The following is an 11,735-nucleotide window of genomic DNA, read 5'->3' as shown; positions in this document are numbered from 1 at the left end:
AAGAGTAACAATTTATAAGCTTTCCCACAACTTCACTCAGCATGAAACTGAAACGAGAAGATGAAAACGTGAGCAGCAGGTGAACTTGGAAAGGAAGCCGTGAATGAAGCTTCCTGGACAGAATTGAATCAGATCAACAAGCTTCAGCTTCAGAGACACGAACACGTGTCAGCAGTGAGAGTGAAGCTCTGGTCAGCCTCGTTTCTGACTTTCACAGCTCGGATGTGTTTTCTGCTCTACTCTATCTTTCTCCAGAGATTTCTGCTTCGCTCTGACCTTTGTCTTCACCAATGTTTTCCTCCCCTGTGTGTGTGTGTGTGTGTGTGTGTGTGTGTGTGTGTGTGTGTGTGTATGTGTGTGTGTGTGTGTGTGTGTTGTAGAACAGGGGAAAACAAATCACTGGCTGTAGTTCTCATTAGCAGCACTTTTGTGTCAGTGCTGAGAGATCAGCTGTCAGCTCTGTTTTCCTCTGCAGCTTCACCTTTTACCCGCCATAATCACCCCGCTTAACAGCAACGCACAGACAGCACAGCACGGCACACGAAACCACACACACACACACACACACACACACACACACACACACACAATGTAAACGTGGGTAATTTCATACGTTTACAGGTATCTGGAGCCAACAGTGTTATCCCACAGCTGAACTATGGGGGCGATGTTGAGTAAAGCTCAGGTGAGATCAGTAAAAGGAACATGGACGACAACAGAAATGACTCATGAAGGAGAGACAGTTAATGTGTTTGTGGATACAAACATCTGTTAGGGATTTCTAGATCGAATCAGGACAGTTGTTAGTTTTTGATTGATCGGGCATCTGCAAATTCAGTTAATCACCTTGCCAATATTTTTCACGCCGCCTGCAGTCCACTGAGCCTGCCGGAAACGGAGGAATAGGAACCACACCAGAAGCAGCACGAGTGACCCAGGGGCTCACGACTGCTGAGGAAAGATAAGCGTTTTTCAAAATAAAATCTAAAGCATATGACGTTTAATATGTACATTTTCAAAATAAAACTTTTCATTTCTTCTTTTTTGAATAACTTGGAAAAAGAAGTTTAAGTTTCAGATTGGGAACATGTCTGGAACGGTTCGTACTCAAATGTGAAAAATCAGTTCAGTATCGGCAAAAGGTGTGATCAGGATGTGTTTATTTTCCACTTGACCTTCCAGGAGGTTAGGACGGAGACATTTAGAACACAGACTGAACTAAAATAATCCTACTTTATTAGTACTCCCTGGAGAGAATTCTTTTTTCCCGCACTGGCACATAATATTTCTAGGATGTGAAGGTACGGTCACATTATGGCGCTCCAGGGAGCTGAAGGGGGTCAAGGGTCATGCTCAGGGACCCACAGTGGTGACCTGTCAGCTGTGGGATTTGAACCTGATCTCTAACGCCCTGCCCGAAGGGAGTACCGACGGCCCTTTAATCTGTTAACCATGGAAACCAACTACACAACAGTGAAAAGTACGAAACCTTCTGGATTTTACAACAAGTTCCCACATTTTAAAAACATGCTTGTCCGGTTAATTGGTCACCCTGAATGTAATCAGTAACTTACTCTAATTACTTCAATTACAAAGTTATGTACCAGATTACTTTTAGATTACTTCACCAGCAAACATAAAAATAAAGACGTAGACAAATACAGTGTGTCATCCTCATGGCATATTGACGACTCTACACACAGCAAACACTAAATGCTCTGAGTGTTATTACCTCTGCTGATCTCTGTGTGTTCAGCCCCAATTAATACCAACAACATGACCTTTAATCTCTAACCTACTGAGAATCTGACTCAGGATCAGCTCCATCAGTTCAGACTGTGTTTCTCTCGTAGTCTTACAGTACAGCAGCAGCACCAGAAGCCATATTGACAGTGTTTAGAGACATTTATATTATATACTCAGTCTACTGTGTAGCTGTACTGCTGTAGTGAGGAGCAGTGTTTCGTGTTCAGGTAGGCCATGTTCAGTGTTTTTTCAAGAGTTCAGAGTTGATTCATTCCTCGGTGACAGAAGGTAACATACAGTCTCCAATAAATCCTCCATACAGGCTGAAGATATTATTGTCTCCATCAGATTCTTCTGAGTTCAGCCTGATGAGGCTGTGGTTCTCAGCAGCAGGTTACTGACAGGTTAACAGGTTTAATAAAACTTTAGGTTCACTGTGAGTCCAGGTCAGGGCCGGTTCTACGCAGGGGCAAGAGGGGGCCTGGCCCCCTCAAATAAATGTTGTGCCCCCTCAAACTAAATCCCCCAAAATATATTAGCATGAGCTCGCACCACACCATACCCCACCCCCGCTGAGCGCACATTTGTGCCCCCCATACACTTGATATGGCCCCCCTGAGATGAATGTCTGGCGATGGGTCTGCAGTGACCAACTGCTACTCTGCACGTCAGTGGTGGATTGGCTATTTCAGCACCATGGACAGTGCCTTGGATTTTTAATGATACTTCGACCAACTGATACTCTGCACCACAATGGTGGATTGGCTATTTCAGCACCATGGATGTTAGGTAAAACATACCTTTTTATTGCACCTTTTTTTTTTAAACAAACAAGTCTTCAAATTGAAGACGTGCGTCTTCAGCACTTCAGCAAAGTCTGGCGTGCATGCGCACATAATCAAAGATGTTTTAATTCAAATCTAAACAACTATTTAGGACCATTTCAATGTTGTGAACAATCGCTTTTCCTTAGAAATGAACATATAAAAGCACCGACTTTAAGTATTTACAAATGTTTGACCAGACCTCTGTTCTGAAAAGAGCCAGATTATGACTTTGGAACTTGAACGCCTCACAGCTGAGCAACTGTCACCTGCTGCATCCTGAGAGCAACACGACGATCACTGAACAACAAAATTAAGATAAAACAACAAGAGAACAGTAAACAGCCACGCTTAACCCAGAAATTAAACCTACCAGAACAATGATTCCCTCGTTCTCTCCAAGCCGCCGCTACGCCGCTCAGATACTGAACTGTCCGTCAATAACAACTTTTCCCATTCTGTCCGAGACGCTTAGTGTTTAAATCTTCTTTCCATCGTCTCAGAAGTTTATATCGCGGCCCGTCGACTGATGTTTGAGCACGAAGGAATCGTTCAAAGCCAGATAGTTCATCGGTGGCTAACAGCTAAGCTAACAGCTGACTGAGACACGTGGTGGCGTCCATCAGCAGGCTACTTTTACGGAGTGTCCCTGAACGCAGCAGGAGCTGCAGGATGCAGGTTGTTCAGTGACGCAGATCGTTTCAAGATGTTCCACAGGTAATGAAGGCAGTTTAGGAGGAGTTGAATACTGACAGGTTAATGGACAGTGCTCCTGCCTCCGTGAAGCAGATGCCTCAGATTCTCAAAATCATCTGGCACGCCAGATATTGCTGTTCGCAGGCCAAAAGCGGCATCTGGCCTCGAGGTGCCGACTGCTGCAGTAGATGATGCTCCTTTACGAGGCTCTAGCGGCTCCTCACCTCCAGATGTCTCAGCACTGTCACTGCCTGCTGCTCTTCACATTGTACTGTCTCAGTTTTTTCATTTGACACTGCCGCTGCTGCAGGGTTCGCTCGCTGTTTAAGCGGCGTAATAATGAGGCCCTAACCTCGGTCGCCCCCTGGTGGTTGGCTGATTGTTAGATTTAGAAAGTGCTTGATTTGACACATAACAGAGCCCGCTTTTTCTATTTTAAAATCACAACGATCATCTAAATTTAATAGCGGCAGCCAAAATCGTGATCGTGATCAAAATTCGATTAATTGTGCAGCCCTACCTTGGAATCATCATGTAAGAGCGAACTACTGATATTCTGCATCACTATGGTGGATTGGCTATTTCCGCACCATGGACAGTGCCTTGGAATCATCGTGTAAGAGCGAATTACTGATATTCTTCATCACAATGATGGATTGGCTGTTTCAGCAGAATGGGCAGCACCTTGGATTTATCTGTAAATAGAGACTTAATATTAATCTTTGCCGCAACACTCAACTGGCTATATCAGAACCATGGACAGCGAATTGGAATTCCTCACTGAATAGAGACCCACTTTTGATCCTAACCAAAATGGTGGATTGGCTATTTCAGCACCATGGACAGTGCCTTGGATTTATCTGTAAACAGTGACCTAATATTAATCTTTACCACAACAGTCAATTGGCTATATCAGCACCTTGGACAGCAAATTGGAATTCATCAGTGAATCAAAACTGACAGATAATCTTTCCCAAATCTGTGGTTTGTCTATTTCAGCACCATTGACAGTGCCTTCAAAACATTTTGAAAGAGTAAACTACTGATATTCTGCACCACAATGGTGGATTAGCTATTTCAACAGCATGGGCAGCGCCTCAGACTTTTAATGATACAGTGACCAACTGCTACTCTGCACGTCAATGGTGGATTGGCTATTTCAGCACAATGGACAGCGCCTTGGATTTATTGGTGAACAGCAACCCACTGTTAAACTTCACCACAACAGTCAATTGGCTATATCAGCACCATGGACAGCAATTGGAATTCATCAATGAATAAAGACGCACTGTTAATCTTTACCAAAACGGTGGGTTTGGGTATTTCAGGACCATGGACAGTACCTTGGATTTTTAATGATACTTCGACCAACTGATACTCTGCACCACAACGGTGGGTTGGCTATTTCAGCACCATGGACAGGGCCTGGGATTTATCTGTAAACAGAGACTTAATATTAATCTTTACCACAACACTCAATTGGCTATATCAGCACCATGGACTGCAACTTGGAATTCATCAATGAATCGAGACTGACAATTAATCTTTACCAAATCCGTGGTTTGGCTTTTTCAGCACCATGGACAGCACCTTGAAAACATTTTGAATGAGTGAACTACTGATATTCTGCACCACAACGGTGGATTAGCTATTTCAACAGCATGGACAGCGCCTTCGATTTTTAATTATACAGTGACCCAGGGCTGGGTCTACGCAGGGGCAAGAGGGGGCCTGGCCCCCTCAAACTAAATACCCCAAAATATATTAGCACGAGCACACAAGGCACCATCCTCGCTCCGACGTTACATGCGGTGGACCGCGTGTGTATCATACCTGTATGTTTTTTCAGGTTTGATGATGAGTCCCTGGGTGTTAAAAGAATTTTCACAGCTGGGAGGCAGAATTTACATTGTACAGAGAGGTTCTGGGCTCATCTGACGGAAATATAAAATGATGTCTGAGTTTCCATCCAGAGGACGAGTTTCTGTCCCTGGAGTAGCCATGACTCCAGCAGCAGGTGGTAAAATCCAACGCAGGTTGTTTCCTTCATATAACAATAGAGCGGGAGGCTGCTCCAAGATAGCGGTCGATGCGGTGTCTATCCTTTATATATCTATGACGTCTATTTTTTATAGATCTATAGTGGTGTCTGGTTTGTGCCTTAAAGCGTCACAATGTCTGTAGATGGCGCGTGTCTATTGCAATTCTGGTATATTCCATCTGATTTTCAAAAGTAATCCCGCTCAGTAATCGATGTTTTTATCAGATATACCTGTAACGAAATTACATGTTTTTTTATGTAAACGGATTACAGTCACATTATTTTTGTATCCTCATTACGTAACACCGTTACATGTAATCCGTTACTCCTCAGCCCTGGTCATGCAGATGTTTCATTTTCTGGTGTTTATCAGCGATGAGCTGATCTCATCATGCATCACTAATGTAAATTTAGTTCAGTCAAATTTAAAGCAGAACTATGCAAGATTGGCTTTAGCGCTCCCCCTACTGGTCTCCTGTGAAAGTTCACTGTCGTAAACGTCCTCCACATCACCACCCAACCCCCCCACCCCCCCCCCCCCCCACCCCCCACCCACCCCCCGCCGCCCCTGCGTGCAGAGGGCGTCCCACTCCCGTTTCCTTTTTTTCCACTCGTTAGACAAAGTTTTTTTTCTCTTTTTGGTTCTGCCATCCGTGAGCACCCAAGGGTGGCGTTGCTAACGCTAGCGAGGGTTTCATGTTTGTTTTACGCGCTTTTGTTAAATCTTCTGCAGCGGCAGTTCTTCGCGCTGCCCGGGAACTTCCTCTGGTTGCTCCCTCTGTCGTAGACATGCCTGCCTCGCACATTCAAACAAACACAACAAAAAAACCAAACACACTTCAGCTCAGTGCAGCGAACCCACTCGCGCTCATTTCTATGAGAGGAGGTGCCACACCTCTTTATTTTTCAGTTACCAAATGGAAATTAGAACCAATCAACACATCATGCAAAGATCGTCTATTGCAACACAATGACAGATATCACACTCCAACAGCTTTTATACTTGTAATCCCGTATGAGTGCCGTAAAGCAGGTTTGTTCTCGCGAGATGTAGTCGGGTCCGCTCCTCTGAAATTGCAAGCGCTGTTTTCAGGAGACAGACCCCGGGGGGAGTGGAGGGACAGGCGAATCACCGTGACAAGTCTTTGTTTACCCCTACAGGGATTGTGAAACACATTTATTGAGGTAAAAAAAAGTTGCAAAGTTCTGCTTTAAAATGCGAAATAACACAGGGATGTGTAACCGTAACAATAGTTACTGTGAGGTGAACAAAGAAGCATCGGCCACAATGAGGTTGCAGGGGCACATTTATTTTTCAAAATGAGTCGCTGGCACATTTTTTTTTTATCTTGTTGGTGTAAACCATGAAAAAAGAAAATCTGATATGTTACAGAGGTTTATTTTTTCAAACGCAGCATCAAACTCGGTCACAAAGGAAGATCAGGGATTTGTTGGCTACATTACAAAGCTCCTGTAACAGAGAATTGATATCAGGGCTGTCAAACATGTTGATGAAATACAAATAAATGATAAAAATAGTTGTTTAACTGTCCACTCAGGTCTTTTTTCCTGAAACAAGCGAGGTAATACTGGAAACTGCTGAAGGCGGAGATAAAGTGGATGCTAGCTGTTAGCAATGACATCAAAGACAACCTCTGATACAGATGATTACAGTTTCATTTTGTTAAAAAAAAAAGCTTCAAATGTAAACTTTTGTGGTAAAACAGGAAATCTGGCACATTTGAAGATTATGATGCTAACATGTTCTCTTCAATGGGACAGTTTGTGAACTAAAATGAGTCCGACGTCCCTGAATGAGATCAGATTCAAAACAACACCAAGTCCAGATCATATTTTACATTTCAATCATGTACAAGTTGTGCTATAGTTTTTCTGTTGTTGTTGTTTTTTTTTTTTGCAAACCTTTATTTTTATTGACATCATGACACGGATGAAGAAAGAGTGCTACAGAGGGTTTTCTACACTTGCTACAGTTTTGCATCCATGAGTCTGACGTATGAGATTTTTCATAATAAATAAAACATGTGTGTGTGTGTGTGTGTGTCAGGTTGCATCAGGCGCCACATGAGTGACTTAAGGTTATTCTCAGAAGCATTCTGTCAAAGCAAGCTAGATAAAAGTAGTCCGAGAAACCATTTCAGCATCACTTAGACTGGAGTAAAGAACTTTTGGCAAATGTGACATTTTGGCAACGAGATGTGGAAGAGAGTGAATCCAGGGAAAACCTGCGGATCCACGTTGTCCTCTTCAAACTACAAAATCCCAGCAGAAATCTCACCCCAATATTCACATTACAGGTTTGGACCTTATCTCTGAATTCCAACTTAAAGCGGAACGGTCGTTTTTACAATCTGGACCTTATTTCATATTCAAAACAACAACATTTATTCACCTGTTTGACTTTTGTGTGATTTGCAGTTGGTTCAGAGATAATTAGATGCTCCCATATCCATATAGCGGCAGCGGGCGGGGCACCGACATGCAGCCATTACAGACGCTCTTTTCTCTTATGTTTGTTGTGGTGTGGTAGATATGTGTAAATTTAGTAAGTCAGCATCACTTAAATGTCTGTAAACCGGCGAGATTGAGCAACTCTCTGGGAACTCTGAAGTGATGATGTCATCACACTGCACCGTGGCGCACATTCATTCTGTTTGTTTACATGGAAGTTGCTAGGCTAAACTGTTAGACACACAAACAGGAGTAGTCCTCCCTCCACGTTCTTTGGAGGTAGGCAGAGTACATAATTTTATGTATGTAATTAACTGGGAAGAAGTCCCTCCGATGTGAAGTGGGCACTACACACCCGATAATCCAAACGTCGTAAAGTTTGAACTTTGATGCTGGGGTCCATGTTGAGCGCTATTAGCCATAGCTGCAATAAATCCCGGTCACGAAGTGGGAGCCTGTGAGCTCAATGTGATCTCGTTGTGAGCTTGTCATTTTACTTTCACAACCAGGATATATGCACACTTGAACCACTGTACCAAAGTTACAACCAGCTGAAAATAAACTCTGACTGCCTAAAAACTCCGATCGAGATGCCGTGGTCTGACCGCAGAGCAGAGACGCTACCTATGACCTGTATCCTCAACAACACAGTGCGCCACGGCGCAGCGTGATGACATCATCACTTCAGAGTTCCCAGAGAGTTGCTCAATCTAGCTGGTTTACAGACATTTAAGTGATGCTGACTTACTAAATTTACATAAATCTACCACACCACAACAAACATAAGAGAAATGAGCGTCTGTAATGGCTGCATGTGCCCCGCCCGCTGCCGTTATATGGATATGGGAGTACCTAATTATCTCCGAACCAACTGCAAATCACATGAAAGTCAAAGGGGTGAGTAAATGGTGTTGTTTCGAATGTGAAATAAGGTCCAGATTGTAAAAACGACCATTCCGCTTTAAATATCAGATTTGAACTGAGTAAAGTTGGAACTGTGACATTTAATGACCATGCTATAGGATGAAGATGCTAAGGAGCTAGCATACTACAAAGTATAAACAGAAGATATGAAACAATATCATTCACAATATGTGCTAACCCTTTCCAGAGACTTCACGATTTCATTACACTTAATTCTCATTCTGACTTTTCCTTTCATTATTTTAGCAGTTTTTATTTTCTTTTTTCAATTTTCTCAACATTGCTCAAACTTTTTTCTGAACTTTTAAAGTTTTTTGCCTTCATGTTTAAGATTAACCGAGTAACACATATTTCTGTGTTTTTTCATATGAATTCAAAAATCCAGGCTGTGGAGAATGTGATTAAAAAAATAAAAGCTAGAAGCTTTTGAAAGTAACAGTAAGGCTAGCAAAATAAGAAGCACTATTTAAAGACTTACTCATACACAGTCGTTTAAATGACATTTAAATCTCCTCATGCATCTCATCATGTCTACTAGCTAGCAGTTAAATGGAAGCTACAAAGTTTTTTTTTGTATATTTAACATCATTTATCAAATAAATAAGTTATTGCATTTTCAAGGTAGCATCAGGAAGAAAATCTTTCAAAGCTGAAAGTCTCACAGTGGACATCAAACCACAGATATGTTTCCAAGCTAACAGTATTAGCTTATTAGCAGCAACATTTAAGCTCCTGAAAGGAACAAATGTGACAAATAAACTTAACTTTGATTATAAAGTGTTTTCTTTAAAACGTGAATGAACAATGGAAGAATTGCAGTAGATTGTAGCAAAGGCAGGCAGGGAGATGCTAACCGATGTTGACAGTTCAATTAGCGCCAGATTTATGTCACGATATGTAATTGTGCTGTTTTAATCCAATAAATCCAACTTTTTCAATATTTACAAATATGGAACTGATCTGATCCACTTGATCTGAGAACTTGATAGAATATCTCAGATAACATCTGAACAGCAGGGATCAGTGCAGCACCAGAAAGTTAGCATTATGCTACATTAGCAACTAGCCAGTTCTGTGTGTCAAACATGTGTTTCAAAAGTGTGTTCTTTGTCTCTGCTAGCCTCCCAACATCCATGGTTTCTGAGTTAGCAAGTAAAACATGATGGTGTTGGCTTCCTCCTTGATGTATGGACACTTAGACAGCTAGTAAAATCTGCTACAGTTTGAAATTGTTTCACTTTCTGTTCAACACGATCAAAACCCCCACGCTACCCTGCTAACGCTAGCAGATTAGCATTTAGAAAAAAGTGATTTTGGCACACTTAGAATTTGGAGTGTGTATGTATATGTGTGTGTGTGTGTCTACCAGCCCTCAACCTCCACCACAAAGGGCTCCTTGACGGGGATCCTCCCACTGTTGACGATCACACACTCGGTGTACGGAAGGTTCCTGTCATTGGTGTCCTGGAGCTCGATGGTGTGAACGACAGACTGACACACACACAAACACACAAGCTAGCGTTAGCAGTTCGAGCTCCTCCAAGCGTTCCTACTCAGTGGACACTGGACTCAGTGCTCGGACTCACCATGCCGTCCAGGACCTTCCCAAACACCACGTGCTTCCCGTCCAGCCACGGCGCTCTGGCCGCCAGGATGAAGAACTGAGAGCCATTAGTGTCTGGACCAGCGTTCGCCATGCTCACCTGACACACACACACACACACACAAACACACACACACACACACACACACACACACACACACACACACACACACACACACACACACACACACACACACAGTCATCATACGGAAGTTTAAAGTGTGTGTATGTGTGTGCTGTGCACGTGCGCACTGCTCACCCAGCCTGCTCCTAAGTGCTTCAGTCTGAAGTTCTCATCAGTGAAAGTTGTTCCGTAGATGCTGTGACCTAGAACACAGGTTCTCCTCAGCTGGTTCCTCAACGCCTTAACGTTTTAGTCTTTAGGACAAGACTTTGTTAAAATACCAGTTTTGGTCGAAATTTGCATTGAATAGAACTGTGAGACATGGTGATGCCTCCACCATGCTCAGTTATAAAGCAGTAACAGCCCACCTCATGGTGCTGCCACCGCCGTGCCTGTCATCAGGCTTTGTGTTCCAGTTCAGGTGCTTCAGGTTCTCACCTCCGGTTCCGTCTCCGGCCGTGAAGTCTCCTCCCTGGATCATGAAGTCCTTGATGACTCGGTGGAACTTGGTGCCTTTGTAGCCGTACCCTTTCTGATAAAGAGCCACTTACAGCACAAATAAAGACTTTTTTCACTCTGTGTGTGTGTGAGTGTGTGTGTGAGTGAGTGTCTCACCTCTCCTGTTGCCAGGGCAACAAAGTTGTTGACAGTAACAGGAACGACTTCTCCAAACAGGCCAATGACAATGCGTCCGACCTCGTGACCTGAAACTGTGATGTCGAAGAAGACCTAAAGGGGGGGGGGGGTCGGTAGATTATAGAGCATCTTCCTCCTCTAGCATCCACATTATGAGCATCTTCGCATCTTCGTTGGAGTAACATCTGGATTATAGACTGATGTCAGTGTCTCATTGCCTGATAGTAACAGCTGGATGTGTGTGCAGCTGGGGACTGTGCTACTCACTGTAGAAGAGTCTAGGCCTCCACACACACACACACACACACACACACGCACACACACACTCAAATACAAACGCACCTTCTCTGTGACTCTCGGTCCGGTCCTGGACGCTGCAGCGGAGCTGGGCTGCAGGCAGGCGGCAGAGAGAAGCAGGAGAGCCGGCAGGCGGAGGACGGAGCGCGGCTCCATGTTGTCTGAGTCCCGGAGAGGGGACGCGGAGGTGACGGCGACAGGGTCCGGTGAGGAGGAGCGGCTGCGGCGGCTGCGGCGGCAGGCCCGGAGCGGAGGAGCGGACACGGAGGAAATCACAGCGGAACACAGCTGGACGACGCAGAGAGACGACGCTCCGCACGTAACACGTCATCTGACCACGCTCCCATGTGGGCGGGTCCTCAATGAAGCTCG

The 11,735-nt window shown here is 43.9% G+C and overlaps 1 protein-coding gene across 2 annotated transcripts; it reads right to left on the bottom strand.

The window, feature by feature from the left end:
* Window positions 1-323: 323 nt before the first annotated feature.
* Window positions 324-11,611, bottom strand: LOC115385345 (peptidyl-prolyl cis-trans isomerase C-like). Of its 2 annotated transcripts, XM_030087326.1 has the most exons (7): window positions 11,409-11,611; window positions 11,046-11,159; window positions 10,869-10,962; window positions 10,566-10,633; window positions 10,290-10,406; window positions 10,052-10,194; window positions 324-353 (listed from the first exon to the last, which is right to left on the bottom strand). In XM_030087326.1, exons 1-6 carry the CDS (start codon window positions 11,517-11,519, stop codon window positions 10,066-10,068), a joined length of 633 nt encoding a protein of 210 aa, XP_029943186.1. In that variant the 5' UTR covers window positions 11,520-11,611; the 3' UTR covers window positions 324-353; window positions 10,052-10,065. The 2 variants fall into 2 exon arrangements, with proteins under 2 accessions (XP_029943186.1, XP_029943185.1); XM_030087325.1 differs by lacking the exon at window positions 324-353 and having other exon boundaries at window positions 8,564-10,194; window positions 11,409-11,610.
* Window positions 11,612-11,735: the final 124 nt, after the last annotated feature.

This window comes from Salarias fasciatus, unplaced genomic scaffold (genome assembly GCF_902148845.1).
Source record: "Salarias fasciatus unplaced genomic scaffold, fSalaFa1.1, whole genome shotgun sequence".
Taxonomy (NCBI): Eukaryota; Metazoa; Chordata; class Actinopteri; order Blenniiformes; family Blenniidae; genus Salarias; species Salarias fasciatus.
Note: the sequence above shows the minus strand (reverse complement) of the source record. Positions and strands in the feature narration are given on the sequence as shown.

Excerpts from the sequence above, each read along its gene's own strand:
- LOC115385345 (XM_030087326.1), bottom strand. The coding sequence starts at position 11,519 with ATGGAGCCGCGCTCCGTCCTCCGCCTGCCGGCTCTCCTGCTTCTCTCT. Across the intron at positions 11,160-11,408 it reads GACCGAGAGTCACAGAGAAG|GTCTTCTTCGACATCACAGT; the intron begins GTGCGTTTGTAT and ends CCCCCCCTTTAG. Across the intron at positions 10,195-10,289 it reads GGAAGGTCCTGGACGGCATG|TCTGTCGTTCACACCATCGA; the intron begins GTGAGTCCGAGC and ends TGTGTGTGTCAG.